Source organism: Ochlerotatus camptorhynchus, unplaced genomic scaffold (genome assembly GCF_037179485.1).
Source record: "Ochlerotatus camptorhynchus isolate MF236.1 unplaced genomic scaffold, CSIRO-AGI_Acam_v1.1 ptg000333l, whole genome shotgun sequence".
Taxonomy (NCBI): Eukaryota; Metazoa; Arthropoda; class Insecta; order Diptera; family Culicidae; genus Ochlerotatus; species Ochlerotatus camptorhynchus.
Window position 1 is genome coordinate 140,761 of NW_027040821.1, and position 16,330 is coordinate 157,090.

The following is a 16,330-nucleotide window of genomic DNA, read 5'->3' on the forward strand; positions in this document are numbered from 1 at the left end:
TAAATACCGAATTGCCATCCACAAAACCTGTGTCGCAGCATGCAAAATTTGTGTATGCTTGTTATTCGTTGACGATGATAATTATTGGCTTTTCAAGTAAACATGGAGTTGTACCATAATTTAACGTCTTGATGATGTACATGGTAGGCATTCCATTGTGAAGATTTTGCCAGATTGCAAACCCACCAACAAGATTCAAAATGTTTCAGTGCCCCATAAAAGTTTTACTTCACGTCCCTAATAAATAAATACCATAAACGAACTGTATCCCGGATGGGTAAACTATACCACAAATGGTTTGGATGATACCCCGAACACGTCGGTAAGCTCTCTTTTATGGTTATTTTTATTAGGGGTGGCTTCAAAGACTAGTAACGATTATTTTTTGTGTGTAGATACGGTTTATTCAAGAGAATGTATTTTTCGCTTCTTTATTTCGTTTATGGTAAATATTATTGTTTTCAAATGAAAATAAAATTTTTCTCAGGAAGCTTTTTTCATTAGTTTATTTTTTATTAATAATATTTAAAAAATACTTACAATTTCGATGCTGCCCAGCAGATTACAGGTGCAGTAGAAATCCGCTGGGACAAAGCCCTTCACCAGCACGAAGCTCCGAAGGGAATCCAGATGTTCTTATTCCTGTCATTTTAGTAAACACTGATCGAATTCCACTCCGTTATTCGGACTTAGTATAATTTTGACGAAAATTTTAATCGAACCAATGTATAAATTTTGAAAAACCATAAAATGCATAAAATTTAACCTATATTCGTTTTGTAATATTTTTGAGTGTAGGTTTTCTGCAAAATAGTATTTCGACAGTGAGCATGCATAAGGGCGAATACGCGATGATCGATTCTCTTCATCGATTTTCTCTTTGCATTTCTACAGCTAAGCGAAACAATTTTCTAGAATTTGTTCAATGCAGAGTAGTAACAGGGTGTATTGGCTATCAACAGCAACAGCAAACGCACCGATAAACATTCAATCTAGCGAGTTATTAACGAAAGAGAAAATCGACGAAGAGAATCGATCATCGCGTATAGGCCCTTATGCATGCTCACTGTCGAATTTCTATTCTTAAAAATCGATTAATCGATGTGGAAAAATCGGTTCAACGAAAATCGAATCGAGATCGCCCATTACGTGTACCGCGCCGCCATTAATGTTGACTGGCAATCATGAGGTAAATAAGTGCAAATCGCGATAGAATTTTCATCAAAAATCCGCCTTAAAATCAGGCATAAACACTAGATAATCATTATCTCACAATTATTGTGCTACCGATAGCCGAGAAGAGCAAAGCGATAGGTATAATTAGCATGAGTGATATGGAGAAAGCTATTGAACAAAAGTTGGCTGATGCCAGAAAGCGAAGTGACAAAAAAGAAGAAGCAAAGTGTAGTGATAAAAAGAAACCATCGAATTTTGGATCAAGAAATAATAAAACAGATAAAGGCGACGATAAAAATAAGGATGCAAAAGTGAAGGAAAAGCCGAAGGATGAAGATAAGAAGTCGGATTCGAGCTCGAGTAAGAAGCAGAATTCGAAGGGTGGTAGTGATAAGAAAGATGGTAATAGCGGAGGAGGGAAGGACCGAGAGAACAATAAAAAACCGGGTACCAGCAAGGTCGACAAGGAATCTGATAAAACTTTAAATGGCAAAGATTCAGCTTCTGAACACAAGAAAACTGCTGCGAATTTAAAAATCAAGTCAGAGGATAGCATAAGTAAGACGAAGCCAAAAGATGCCATTGTTAGATCGGATGGGAAACAAAGGGAAATCGAGAAATCACGGACAACCAGCAAAACTCGAACCAGTCGAGAGAAATCCAAGAGTCCTATACTATTTGTTAGGAATTATAATTACAAGGATACATTCGAGGAGCGTACTTCCTTCAGAGGAGGTCGGTCACCGATAAGGCGAAGGTCTCGATCTCCATCACGCAGAAGATCTCGATCTCCTGTCCGTCGACGTAGCCCTTCTCCCTCCAGAAGACGCGATTCATGGCGACGAAGCCCCAGAAGACGATCCAGGAGTCCCCGTGATAGGATAAGATCACCTACCCGGTCACATCGCGGTCGCAGTCGGTCTTCGGAACGGAGAGATCCCAAAGCATTGATTGCAAAGAAGAGCTTTCTGGACGATCTCGCGGTAAAGTTTGCTCAGGAAGGAAAGGAGTTCCCCGAGTTGGAGCAGTATCGGTGTGAGATAAACAGTCAATTTGTTTCTTATCCGCATACCAATCAGTTCTCCAGGAACGCAGTAGAGCATGTCTGTAGTAACATGTCTGCTCAAGATGCGTTTATGGACATAAACATGATGTCCCAAATGAACGTTCCCATGGGCAATCCGATAGTATTGACGGATCCCTACAATGCCTATCCAATGTATCCCGAAACGCCATCTCTGATTTCCTATCCAATTCAGAGCGCTCAACCTATGTTGAACTCTCCGGGTATGTCTTTGGATAGTCCCCAGGTATCCACCAAGTCGGTAAGCATTTAAGCCAACATCGTAATTTTTATTGGAATTTACCCTTTGTAATATCCATCTGTTGAATAATAACCATTTTAAATACATCCTAGCAGCCGTTTAAAAATGAAAACACCAGCGTGGCGAAATCGACGAATCAAAAACAAAACGTAGGTAAGTTTCAGAGCATTTATTATTAGCAAAGTTAACATGTACGTACTGATGATTACAGCAAAAGTTGGAATATTACATAAACATTCTAAACATAAACTGGTGGCGGTGCCCGTGTATAATTTGTTTGTACCGGTGTATGATGCTTCGGCAAACACCGAAACCGAGTGTTTTCGATTAAATCGAAATTTTTGGAAAACATGCTTGCTGCACCTTACATGAATGGAGAGTAGTTCTGTTCACCCACCGTTTTGCGGTGTTTACATATGTGATGGTGAGGAAGAGATTTCAGGAGCAACTGAAAATCGTACTAGTTAATTGTGCTGGTTGAGCTAGTGAACCAGCATTTATATAAACATCCCATATATCTCGACTATGATACAATCAGTTGAGCTGTTTTTTGTTGCTGGCAATAAATTATTATTATTAGATTGCCTCTAATCGCATTAAAACAATCAGCTCAATTCGTTGATATAAAGACAATAAATACAAGTGTGTGGACATCAACACGCTCTTCGGAAGTGGGTGATCTGTGTATTTTTTTAATGATCCTGGTAGATGATCCCTATAGCTCATAAGATTCATTAGGTTGCGTTATGTTTTTTAGCCAAAAAAATCGGTTATGATTATAAAAAGGGTGGGGGGGGGGTGTGTTTGCACAGACTAGTATCGAACCATGGACGGTGGCATTTTGAGACTAATGCTTTTACCACTCGTCTATCAGCGCTTATAAAGTGGAAGATGCTAAAGACATAAGAGCTACCTCGTGTAAAACGATAATCTTTCATCAGACGCCCAAAGAAAATACCTACGATCAGCGAGCGTTTTTTCCGAAATCGAAAACACTCGACTCCAGTGTTTGCCGAATGTCGGAAACACTCGGTTTTGGTGTATACCCAAAACATCATACACCGGTGCAAAACTGAGTACTGCGGAGTAAATCGATTTCATTTTGCAAGCCAATGGAAAACTGCTTGAAAATTTGTTCAAGTTTAAAATTGTTTTGTTTTTTCTCAGTTGATTCCCGCCAAAAGCTCTGAACCAGAAATGCTCGAGCCCCCATGACTCTATCAAAGTTTGTTTACATACGTGTTTCGCCAAAGTATGTTTTACTGCAATTTAAAACTCAGCTGAGTCATAAAAACTATGCTGGTTTTTATACTTTCATCATTGAGCCGGTTGGTTTTTGTCTTTGAGCTTACAATTAAGAATGCGTTATGAAAAAGTTTTAATCATTTTTATGAGATTGCAGTGCTTGACGAGAGGTAAGAACAGTAACTGAGTTTGTTGCTTCTGAATGTTTGGCTCCCGTTTGACAGTTCTGACTGGCTCCCAAATGACAAGCACATTGAGTGAGTCCGCAGTACCAGGTGCAAAACATTATACACGGGCACCGCCACCGCTGTCTTGTTCGCTACGGTCGGTGTTTGCTATCGAGCACTGGTACGGAGTGTAACATTGAATGCTCTGGCGGTGTGTAAAAAGGCAGTACGCAGTGTACCACAGGAACAATTCAGAAAAGAAAATGTATAAAGAGAACGACCATCGCAGTTAGGGCCTTATGATTTTGAAAGCTAGATTTATAAAAAAAAAACAATTTAATTTAATATATAGATTTTGTATTGTTCCAGTGGGACAAGTATGCGTCCAATATACAAGTGGAACAAAACGACTTGACATTTTTGGAGTTATTGTGTTTTATAACATGGTATGCGATATGCGTCCACCAGCAGCTTACCTATCACCTAACGTCGGGATTAATAAAGTCCTTTTGCGCTCAATTTTGAAGAAACAATACCGTGGAACTTGATGCACTAACCTGCAAGATTAGACTTTACCCAAATATATTATATTACCAATATGATCCACTCTTTCGCTTAGCTGGCGAACCGAATTTTTAGCGATGAAAGCACCTCTGTTGCCAAAAAGGCTATTAATGTATTTGTTTATCGTCACGAGGGGTAAACCAAATGAAAATTTGTTTAATATTTCAAATGAATGTATTTTAGAATTTTATTTTATTTGATGACAACAGTGACATATCAGATAAATGTTAAAGCAATATCCACAATGTAATTAATGAAAATAAATTGACTATTACTTTTGTAATAAGTGCTATATTCGCACCCCTCGATTGTAATTGAATGATTGTTGCTGACCTTTTTCAACGCTAGATGGTGCGTGAAGTAATATTTTGCGCGTCGCCATTGCAACATTTGGAAAAGGCATGAATGGATCATATTGTTAATATGATATATTTGCTTTACCTAAATAGTTCAGAGTTTATGACAATTAGGCTAGTGATATAGGTAGTAACCATGATAATCTTCATGGAATTGTATCAAAAGAAGGATATTCAATTTAATTGCATGGCTGAAAGTATCTTTAATAAAGAAACCTAAAGTAATGTCATTGCCTTGAGCTCTCGTCTTGGTACGGCAGAACACATTCCAAGCAACAATGATGGTTTTTTGCGTTTTATGCCAGTTTTGTAGACCATGATTTAGACTTGTAGAACGCTTTAAAACCTAGATAAAATTGCAATGTAGCTTAGGGTAGCTGAACGCACTGACCACCGAGAGACTTAAATTAAAGCTGCACCTAATAGTATTATTGCCTTTGGTCGAACACCGAATATGCGACTCAGTAAGCTGAATATTCTGCGAAATATTCACGAATAACATGTAATTTATGTAAAATATTAAATGTTATTTTGTATTTGTATGTCTCGAAACCGCTTAACTGCACAAAGGTGTGATTTTTTTTATTATTACTTTAGAGTAGGCCTGCCCAATCTCGCCAAACTTCTGTCGTTTTATAGACTTCTCTCTTGTCCCCTTTAGTCCAGAGGCGTCTCGTGACTAAAAGTTCCACCTGTTCGACATGTTCCATGTTTGAAAAAAATGCGTGCAATCATGTCAATTAGGTGATTTTTTTTAATCGTAGGACATAAGGCCAGAACAAATCACAAGGTTTTCTTTTTTCACTCGATGCTCCCACCAGAGGGGGGATGGGGAATAAAAAATAAACAAAAAAAAAAACATACAAAATTTGTTTTACATCACATCTAAACCGTTTATTTCAAGCGTTTCTTAGCCTTTGCTTATAGTCTTATACTCCTTTGACCGTGATTTTCGACAATAATGTATAACAGAAGCCACAAATGTTGACTTTATTATGTGCAACACTCGGGTTATCAACAATACATTTCGCGCATAAGTGTGTGTTAGAGCGAGAAGATATAAGTATCGATGACACAGTTTCACATGTGCATCCCTAGAAAACTAAGTATGAGAGCGAATCTCTCCCGCCGGTCCGCTCTTGATCCCTATGTACATACAGCTGACGATCGATCGCTAACGATCGGGTCAGCTGTGTGGCACATAGGTACGTAGATAGCAAAATATGAGTTATAATAAAGCGTCGCGGAGGAAACATCTCCTTAGTAATTTCGTCCTGTAATAAATGTATTTTTGTGTTCGCGTAATAAAAGGTGTTTGTATGTAAACCGCGAGTTTTTCATGTGTCCGAAAGATTTCCCGCGACGGGCGCGAACAGTGTGATTTTTGGGTTTTGATAAATTCCGGGTAAACCATCAAGCGGAATACCACAAACGTAATAGTTCTTATGATAAAAACGTTCTAATTGCGATAGTTCCTCCTTATTCAAATATAACATGGCAGAACAAAAAACCCAAATTGATATGAAAATACCTACTTTGTGAATTTAAATTCAGTTTTCTCAACAATTGCGCGTGCTTCAAAAAATATAACTAGACGTATGGATTCAGGTAGGTCTATTCAACAAAATCTAAGCCTAATATTCAGAGGAAGGAGCCAAAATCCATCTTGGCTGAACATAAAAACAAAATTTTAATCAAAATACGTACTTTTGTCAATTTTAACCCGGCTTTGTGTGTGCTTAAAAAAATAAACATCACGTATGAATTCTGCAAGGGCCATAACTTTCAAAGGACGGTATCAAAATCCAAGTTAGCAGAAAAGAAAACCCAAATTTCTAAAAATATACTTTTCGAATTATAAACCTGGTTCAACCTTCACGTATGGATTCAGCAAGGTCCATTCAATAAAATATATGAGCCGAAATGCAATTTGGCAGAACCGAAAAACCAAATTTCTATGAAAATACGTATGCATTCAGCAATTCTATAAAATCCACGACTATTTTCAAAGGAAGGCGCCGAAATTGAACTTGGCTAAACAGGAAACACAAATTTCTGTTTATTTTCATAGTAGTTTTGAGAATTTAAACCCAGTTTTCAAAAAAAAATTGTGCATGCTTCAAAAAATGTACCATCACGTGTGGATTCAGCAAGGTCCAGCCTATAAAATCTAAGCCTATTTTTCAAAGGACGGAGCTAAAATCCAACTTGGCTGAATAGGAAACCCGAACTTCCATCAAAATACGTATTTTTGTAAATTTAAACTCGGTTTTCACAAAAAATCAAAAAATTAAACCTGGCGTATGGATTCAGCAAGGTTCTTTCTTTAAAATCAAAGTCTACAGTTTCTATGAAAATAAGTAATTTTGTAAATTTAAACTCGGTTTTCTCAAAAATTGAGAAATTCATCCCTCACGTATGGATTTAACAAGTTCTATTCTATAAAATACAAGCCTATTTCAGTTCGGCAAAACAGAAAAATCAAATTTCTATGAAAATACCTACTTTTGTGAAAATTAAGCAGGTTGGTCCTTCACGTACGGATTCAGCAAGTTCCATTCTATAAAATCAAAGCACAAATTTCAAACGATAGAACCGAAATCCAACCTGGCTTCAAAAAATCTACCTTCACGTATGAACTCACAAAGGTCTATTCAATAAAATCCAAGCCTGTTTCTCAAAGGACGGAGCCAAAATCCAACTTGGCTGATCAAGAAACCCAAATTTCTATAAAAAAAATACGTACTTTTGTGGATGTAAACCCAGTTTTCTCAACAATTGTGCTTGCTTAAAAATAATCTACCATCAGGTATGAACACACGAAGGTCCTTCCATGAAAAATCTCAGCCTAATTTTCAAAGGATATGAGTTTCACAAGAGCGAGGAAGGGGTCTAGGGGAGTGGAATCTTTGTTAAAAGTTAGTTAAATCACTTCAGGAAAGCTCTAACATTAAATATAATTCAATCGCTCAACAGAAAAGTTTGGACTCCCTAACCTTATTGAACCACTTCTGAAAAAAGTTGAACTCCGTTTGGAAAATTAATGCTCAGAAAAGTGTCGGTTCACTTCGGAAAACTTTCTACACTTGTAGGAAAGCTAGATGACCTAAACAAGATTTTGTCCTTGCCAAATACCACAACAGTTAACACAAATTTGGAGCTCACTTAGGAAAATGTCAAACCCGTTTGGTCAAAGTTTGGATTCAGTTCGGAAAAAGTTGAATCAATGCAGGAAACCTTGGATTCATTTAGGAGAGAGTTTAAATCAGCTAATGTGGCGTAACTCCAGAAAATGCGAACCCAATTCTTTAAAGTTTAGGTTCGGGATATGTTGGATCACTTCAGGAAAGCTTTGACAACTTTAAAAAGAGAAAGAGAAAAACTTGAGATTTGTTTTTCGGGCCTAAGCAAGGAAATTTAATTTTCCCGAATAATTTGTAAAGTTATGAAATTAATTGATTTCCTAAATATTTTCTAGGCGTACTGCAACATACTAAAAATGTATTACACCATGCAAAATAATCGTATTGTTCCGCCGCTGCATGATGAGGATACAATTTAAATGCACAATACATTTTATGTGACGGCGCTTATACAAAATTCTCCCACGGAATTGTAAAGGTAACACACAAATTCCGAGCATCCTACCACGCTTGCTATCGCGGCATATGGACATAAACTTGAAGAACTACAATGGCAAACATTTGCTTCGTAGCGGCCTTTCTGTCTTCCCGTTCATTTTTCCAGCAGATCATGCTTTTCCCGATCAAGTACCATATTTGTCGATAATTAATATAAACATTAGGGGTATTCACTATGCGCATTGTAAACATATACACTATCGTAAAAATACCAGGGTGCATTGGAGTGTAATGGAAGTTTACGGATTTACGAGGGTGTACACACTTACGATGCGCTTTGTGAATACCCCTATTGTTATCTGGTGTGTATCGAACTATCTTTACTCAGTGATGTAAATCGATAACAAGGAGATTTTAAATGTGCATCGTTCTCAATCTTTATTCTGCTTTGCCAAAGTTCAACGTAACGACGGTATCTTGAATACTGATATTTTTAGATGAATATTTATAAAGAAAACTTAAGTCCTTTTGACATATCGAAATTGAACGAAATTTAGTTTGGCACCTTTATAAATTATGGGACCGATAAAGAAATTATCTAAAATGTAAGTATCTTATTGATCGATACACATCGCGTTGGGGTCTGATAGAAGTCTGGTTGGTGTCGGGTTGGCTTAGCTTTTTCGCCGGAATTTCGACCCGGGCTCCGTTTGTGTGTAGGTTACACTCAATTGAATGATATCAAGCGTTTCTCAAATGGGAATGATCCATGCCTTCGTCAAATGACTTAGCAAACTGATATAACCTATTCGAAGGAGGTCTCTTTAATAGCGGATAGCTGCTTTTCTTATTCTCATCAAATATATTCAATTGATTTTGGGAATTTACAGCACTAATCGAGAGAGTGAGAGAAGCGTTTTTTTTTTTTTTATAAGGCTGAATGAAAATGGAAACTTCTGGCAACGCTGCCCATCTGTTACCAAGCGAAAGTAAATAATAGCGTGTTTGTGTTTTTTGATCGGGGTTGGAACCAGTTAAAGGCTAAAGAGGCTGAATTGGATAAAGAGGCGACATCTTATCCATTTGACAGGTCTTCTGCTCGATTGGGATAACTTTTTTTTTTGGCATATCGTCTCTTTATAAATTCAGTCTCTTTATTACAGCCCGCTGCGAAACCGATCTTTTATGAACCTCAATCTGAGGTAGGTTTTAAAAACAAGCAGACCCAATCTTGATACCCCATCCAGGTTGGAACTGAATAATAAACGAATTAGCTATAAGAAAACGGTCTCTGCTTTCTGCTTGGTTGAGATTTTGGTTGCAGAGTAATTCGATGATGAATGAGTATACCTTAAGCGAATTGTAATACCGTGGACCCCCGGTAATTTGACCGTTTTAATCTGAACACTTTTAATTTGAACCCCGCTAGTTTGCACGCCGTGCAAACTAAAATGGTTCAAAGCTCATGGAACGGCGTAAAGCAAAAATGGAACATTGTGAAACGCATCGGAGATTCAAAACAGCCAATAAGACAAATAGAAACACGCCCAAGTAACACAAATGCATAGATATATGTTGCGTAAACTGCTATACAACCAAAATCAGTCATATAACGGTTATATAAACGGAAAAAGAACATATGTGTTGCTTGGACGATTTGTTTATGCTCATAGGGTTACTAGAATTCACATTAAAAATGAGCCCGTTAATATGAATGAAGTGACGTTTAGATTAGCTGGGGTCCACGGTATCAGAAATTTAAGAGTTCCGTCTGGTTCGAGGGGCGCGCACTTCCAGGTATGAAATGCGTGATATTTAAAATAATTCGTTATAATTTAAATACTTTGACGACAGCAATAAATGTAATTTAAAAGCTTTTAGCGGTATTGAAAGTAATCAACACATAATTAACGATAGTAAAAATAAAACGAAGTAATAAAAAATAATTTAAATGTAAAGACAAATAACTTAAATGCATTAAAAATAATTAAAATCAATATCACATTTTGTCAGAAATTACAGTATATGTATAATTAAATTAAGAGTGTATTTAAAGTAAAGAATGCTGTAATCGCAAGATTTAAAATATTTGGTTAGCAGGTTGCGTAGTATCGTAGACATCATATCAAGAAGACTGGAAACTCTTCCATTTTCTCGTACGACCGCTATGAGGCAGGTACAATTGCGTCATCTGCCGCTCATGGGTAAATGTTTGTGTATTTGCTTTCCACCTTCGCTCAAGTGCAGCGCTACTGTATCTGTCGCTTGGATTCTGGCAAAGTTGCCAGTCTTCTTAAGATGTTGTCTTCGGTAGTAGTGCGTGCCGCTTGATCTGGTTCATACTTATAGGCTACCTTTAGGCGAATTAAAATATTGGAAAATTATGCAACGGTTATTTAGCGTTTCGCCTTGTTGATTCATTCGTTAAGGCGAACCGTTGTAGCTGTTTGATTGGTGCTGGCTGAAGATGATGATTTCTTATCTTTCACAAAATGTAACGCTTTAGTAAAATAATAAAAAAAAACTGTACATTACAAACGATTAGAAAAAAAATACCTGTTCTATCAACAGGTTGAACATGCTGACGAGACGCTTCATAGTTACAGAAAAAATGTACCTTGCTTAGGGTGCTCATCATGTACCATTTAAATCTAGATAGAAGATACAGAGAAGCAAGTATAACACCCATTTGGCATAATGGTCGTTTGGCATAAATTCGGGAAAATACTGCTTATATCGATGAATAAAGGGTGTCCACGATGAAATTGCCACCCTTTAGTGCCATCAAATTTCTGATCAAAGCACAAAACTGACATTTGCCGCCGTGTTCGCGAAAAATGTATATCCTAGCCACGAACACGCATACACAATGTATGAGTTGGTTCGTGTCTAATCTATTCCGGGCAAATTATTTTTATCTAGATAACAAATTTCTATGGTCGCTGCACATTTGAATCCGCCGTTATGGATTCTCGATCAAGAGTTAAGTTCATGTTTCATGTCGGTTTGTCGGTGATGATGGCTCTGCATAAATCACAGTTACAGCACAGACAAATAGACATAACACTCGCAAGTTGTTCATCGAACACGCATTTAACGATGTTTTATAGTGAAAAATATTCAATGAGTTATGTCTGATTATCTGTGGTTACCTCGGTGGTTACAGTAAGATAAGTTTATGATAAAAGTTCAAAAACATCGGAAAATATTCTAACCCCATTTAAAATATCATGAAATTGATTTAAAGATTGTCTAATGTAAGTATTTATTATTGTTTACGTTTTTTTACGCAGATTTTGAAATTATCGCGGGTGTCTTTATTTATTCATATTTCGTGTTTTAAACACACCTTTGTTTACCAATGCAACCAGAAGTCGTATAACAATGCACATATAGAATCGTAATATAGTACAGATGTATAGCGTGTTTAATTACTCTCCATTTTGTCAGTGCGAACCTTGATCTGAAGTAGGTTTTAAAAATAAACGATCAGAACGGTTATCATAAAACAGGAAACCCAATCTTTATATCCGATCCAGGTTATAACTGAATCAAAAAAAAATTCGGTTTTAGTCCAGATCGCAAAATGTTTGAGTTTAATCGTACAACAGTACAAATTAAAACGGATAAACTCGTAATACTTGTCAAACTGTATTTGTTATTATAGATTAAGGGCCGATTTATTCACCTGCGCTTAATCCTGAAACCAGGATGGGTAAACCTGGTTTAAGATTTAAGCTAAGGTGAAGAAAATGGCCCAAAAATCACAAGGAATCGCTGTCGAATGAAGTCAGGTTTGGAAACAGCACCGGTATGTTGGTCAGTCATAAAATATCGTAAATCTTTTAGGAAATGGAACCTTCATGCATCTACATTGTGGAATATCGATGCGCGAGGAGTGGGTGGGACATGACGCACAAAAATACCTGGGTGGGACAAAGCTTTGAATGATTTAGTTATTCGTTTATTAGCTTGTATTTCGTAACTTAAGACTTATTATTCTGATTTAAGACTGTTTTCACTGGAAATCCTATGTATGAGTGCTCATTGCAAGACAGCCTATATTACATGATATAAGCCATAGTCTGCACGGGGCATTATTCTTCTGTTACATTGATTTAGGTCACTGGTCTCGAATGGCCTCACGCCATCATAAGAATGGTTATGCGGCACATCAAAACACATACATTGTATGCGTATCAAACAATTCTTCGAATATTTTTCTAATATTATGGTTAATATTGATGTAGATGTACGCTGTGTCCGAAATGACGGATTAATCAACTTCAATGTACATCCGATTTTTCTTCACCAAATGTTAATTTGGCTTCTAACATCTCTAAATCGGTTGTTATTTTTTTTTGTATGGGGAGATGTTTTGAGAGCCATAACCTTTTATTTGTTAGGAAAATTGTGATAAAATTGAATAATTCTAGAGTTGGTTGGAAATGCTAACGTGAAGCTTTAGTGTGATCATTTATTAGCTAGAGAATGATCTTTAGAATAGGGTAGGTGGATAGTTCCGTTAGAGTACGGCAGTATGAAAATTGAATAGAAGTTGAAAATGAACGAAGGGCCAACAATGCGACAGTTTTTAAAGTCAAATGCACATCTTTTGCCTAACCCGTACGATGTACGCGGAGACTTGAGGTATGTCTTCAAGTCTACAGGCAAAAGATGTGCGTCCTCCTTTTGCTCATTACTGACTGCGGCTGTGGAATAGTTCTATCGACGTTTCATCACTACCTAAAGCCCCACGTTTGCGAGAGCATTTCCAGTCGATGGTGTGTTATAATGCAATTCTTCTTTACCCAACTATTGTGTGTGACGAGAGGAATTTGGAGCATTTAGAAGGAATCCTAGGGATAACACCAAGGTACTTCAATTGCAAGGGAGTTTTGACTATGCCGAGACCGACGGGCAATCAAACGTAATGTGTCATTTTAGGATTGAACCCGCAAGAATCGTAAACAATTGTTAGAAAAATGTATTACCCTACAACAAGCAGCCAAATTGATTACCTGTAATATACATAGTTTTTTTTATCAATATTTTGAAGCAAATGGGACTTGTTCCAGATTCCTAAGACTTGTGGTTACGAGCTTAAGACCCTTGGGACCGATTTCTTCACCTCTGTTTAAATCAGCGCTGGTGAAGAAGTCGGCCCTTAGAGTAATAATTGAATCTATGCAAAGAAGAAAATAGTCTACAAATATGATGTGTGGCTAATCATATTTTCTATATTACTAGGAACCCAACCTTCCAGAACGTCAGAAATCTGGACTAAACAGGAAGGTAATTAAAAACAAACCTGTACCAGCAATGTTTTCTTTCGTTTGTAAAGCAAACGTTTTGATATTTTATTTTCTAGTTAAAATTCGGATCAAACAGGCGCTTCAACTGTTGGACGATGCTGATCGTTCGATTACCAAAACTGGCAAGTTCATGTTTCGGGCTCCTACGTTCTACGGAAACGATGTTAACGAAACTCGGTCGCCCATTGTGCAAAGCGCCAGCAATCCACTTTTTGCGTTTAGTAGTCGTTCTGGAGCAACCAGTGATCCATTTGGAAACGTTCCTCCTAAACTGAAAGCTGTCGTTGATGTGCTTCGTATGGACGAGGGACTAATTTCTCAGAAGATTTACCACCGTCATCAGATTAAGCAACAAGCCGCAAACATTGAACGAGGGAAATTGGAAGCTGAGGAACGCACCAGACGCCTGCAGAATACACCGATGTTTAAGACGGCTCTACAGAAGACTACTCAGACCGATCCAACTGTATGCACTGATTGCTTGCTACGCAAAATAAAGGTCAGATATAATGAAGAAACTCAAACAGCCGTTGTTCGTACTGTCGATTCCGGTGCACAGACTAATCCGATGCCAGTCCAGACTGTTTCGGAATTTGGTTCAATAACTGAACTTACACCGAATCAGGTTCGTGCGGTTAGTGAAATGATAAAGTACATAAAGTTGACCGTAACTAGTGGCAATCTACAAGAAATGCGTGATTCCCTGAAAGAAGATCAAGTTTACAATCTGAACGGTGATCTTCGGACGGCCTATCATTACTTTGACGCAATGGTTGAACACCAGAATCATGGGACTCATAAAACTAAAAAAGATGAGAGCGAGTCGTTTGATCAGCCAGACGACTACAATGAACCAGATACTTTAATCGAAGATGAAAATGTTGACGAATATGACGAATTTCATCGAGCTTTCTGCCCGGACGAGGACGAGGAAGATGGAGAAACAGAGGTGTACTCTAATCCGTTGCTGCAAAGCCAACCGTCTAGTTTCCAGCGGACCATGGACAACCGAAACAGTTTCGTGAAGAAGATCGGCAACAAGAGCTCATTTGCGAACCCTGAATGCAATTTTGGAGGACCAAGTCGAGGCCAGTTTAACCCACATCATAAACGTGGTGGTGGACGCGGAACTAATAAGGGTGCTCATGCAGTTCCCTTTAACAGAAGAAATTAATCACTAAGTGTCACATTGTCATTATGCTATTGGGTAATTTGCTAATAAGGTGAACTAAGTACATTACCCTACAACAAATGTAATGAATTCCAATCGGAAATGTATTGAATAAACTTAACCTACGTGCAATTGCGTTCCTCGGGTTTTTATTGTTTATTCTTAGCATGTCAGTAGTCCTTCGAGCAATGCTGTGGTAAAGATTCAAAAACAAATCTGTGGATAAATCAACATGATTAAACGGACTTCAAGGAATCGGCAGGAAGGAAAAAAAAACTGGAAGCCTCATCCAAGGAAATTCTGATGCCGATGTACCTAAAAAATAATGTGTAATGCCATGAATACAAATAGGTACATTATTAAAGAAACAGAATAAAAACAGAATATTTACAATACTTATGTAATTCCGTCACTTAAGAACTTCGATGCGAAATATGTTTTTTTTTTGTATAAAAAATTACCTATCACTTCTGAGGTAGCTGATTACAAAACAAAAAAGAAATAAATTGTGTAAACTCTATTGCTGCAGTGCTGTTAATATTTAATATAGGATTATACAATTCCTGCTTACGGATAAAGTAAGTCGGTTCGGATAACAACAATGATTACTCATTGTAATATTGTTAGTTCATAACACCTGTTAGTAACAACAGGATAAGGACAAGGATAAGGACTTCATTTATCAATATTAAATATTATTTTCAGCATTGGTTTTTTTTTTTGTAATGATGGTCAATCACATATTTTCACGTGAAGGCATTTAAAATCTTTGATTTTTATATTTTAGAAAGATTTTTTTTTGTACATACCAGGTGCTTGCAGCATCTTCTCCAATGCTGGATCTTCTGTAATTAGAACATTTTGTATGGTGTATAATAGTTAATTATAGAGTGTATACCTAAGTAAGAGAGGTTTAACATCTAAAAAGATGGACATATTGATATGCAGAGTAAACCGACGACCTAGCCGAACGCTTCTCTGAGGCGGTTCTTATCATCATTATTAACAATACCAAACTGTTGGATGTGAGCACGGACCGGACACCCCTTCTAATTTAACGGTAGCTGAGCAAGCAGTGGAGAAAGTAGGAAGTCTCTTAGATCTCGGCAGCCAGATAGCGTTCGACGACGGGATCAACAGCGACATTGGTGAACGAATCAACTAGGCCAAGGCTGCCTTTGCGAGCAAATAAATATTTGGAGATCATACTAGATTAGATATAAAAACTAATTCGAGAACGTAAAAGAATTTTAGTTGACGATACAATGCGAAGGGGCGGAGGCGAAATCTACAAGCAAGCGTTGAATCTGACAACGGACACCGCTGCAGAGGGAGAGCTAGGAGCAGTGGTGGCACGAGTCCTGGAGTTTAACATTTTTTCCATAACATTTGATACGTTTTGCGATAACCATTGTAACGACACACAAAAA

The 16,330-nt window shown here is 37.5% G+C and overlaps 1 protein-coding gene across 2 annotated transcripts; it reads left to right on the top strand.

Annotated features, from left to right (window-relative positions):
* The first annotated feature begins 1,179 nt into the window (after positions 1–1,179).
* On the top strand, positions 1,180–15,363 carry LOC135708717 (uncharacterized). Of its 2 annotated transcripts, none has more exons than XM_065230825.1 (4): positions 1,180–2,501; positions 2,594–2,654; positions 13,665–13,709; positions 13,786–15,363. In XM_065230825.1, the coding sequence occupies exons 1-4, from the start codon at positions 1,326–1,328 to the stop codon at positions 14,901–14,903; spliced, it is 2,400 nt and encodes a 799-aa protein (XP_065086897.1). In that variant the 5' UTR covers positions 1,180–1,325; the 3' UTR covers positions 14,904–15,363. The 2 variants fall into 2 exon arrangements, with proteins under 2 accessions (XP_065086897.1, XP_065086898.1); XM_065230826.1 differs by having other exon boundaries at positions 2,597–2,654.
* Positions 15,364–16,330: the final 967 nt, after the last annotated feature.

Bases quoted from the DNA above. Each gene is read 5' to 3' on its own strand.
- LOC135708717 (XM_065230825.1), top strand. From the start codon at position 1,326: ATGAGTGATATGGAGAAAGCTATTGAACAAAAGTTGGCTGATGCCAGA. The intron at 2,502-2,593 runs GTAAGCATTTAA...AATACATCCTAG, and splicing joins CCCAGGTATCCACCAAGTCG to CAGCCGTTTAAAAATGAAAA. The intron at 2,655-13,664 runs GTAAGTTTCAGA...CTATATTACTAG, and splicing joins GAATCAAAAACAAAACGTAG to GAACCCAACCTTCCAGAACG.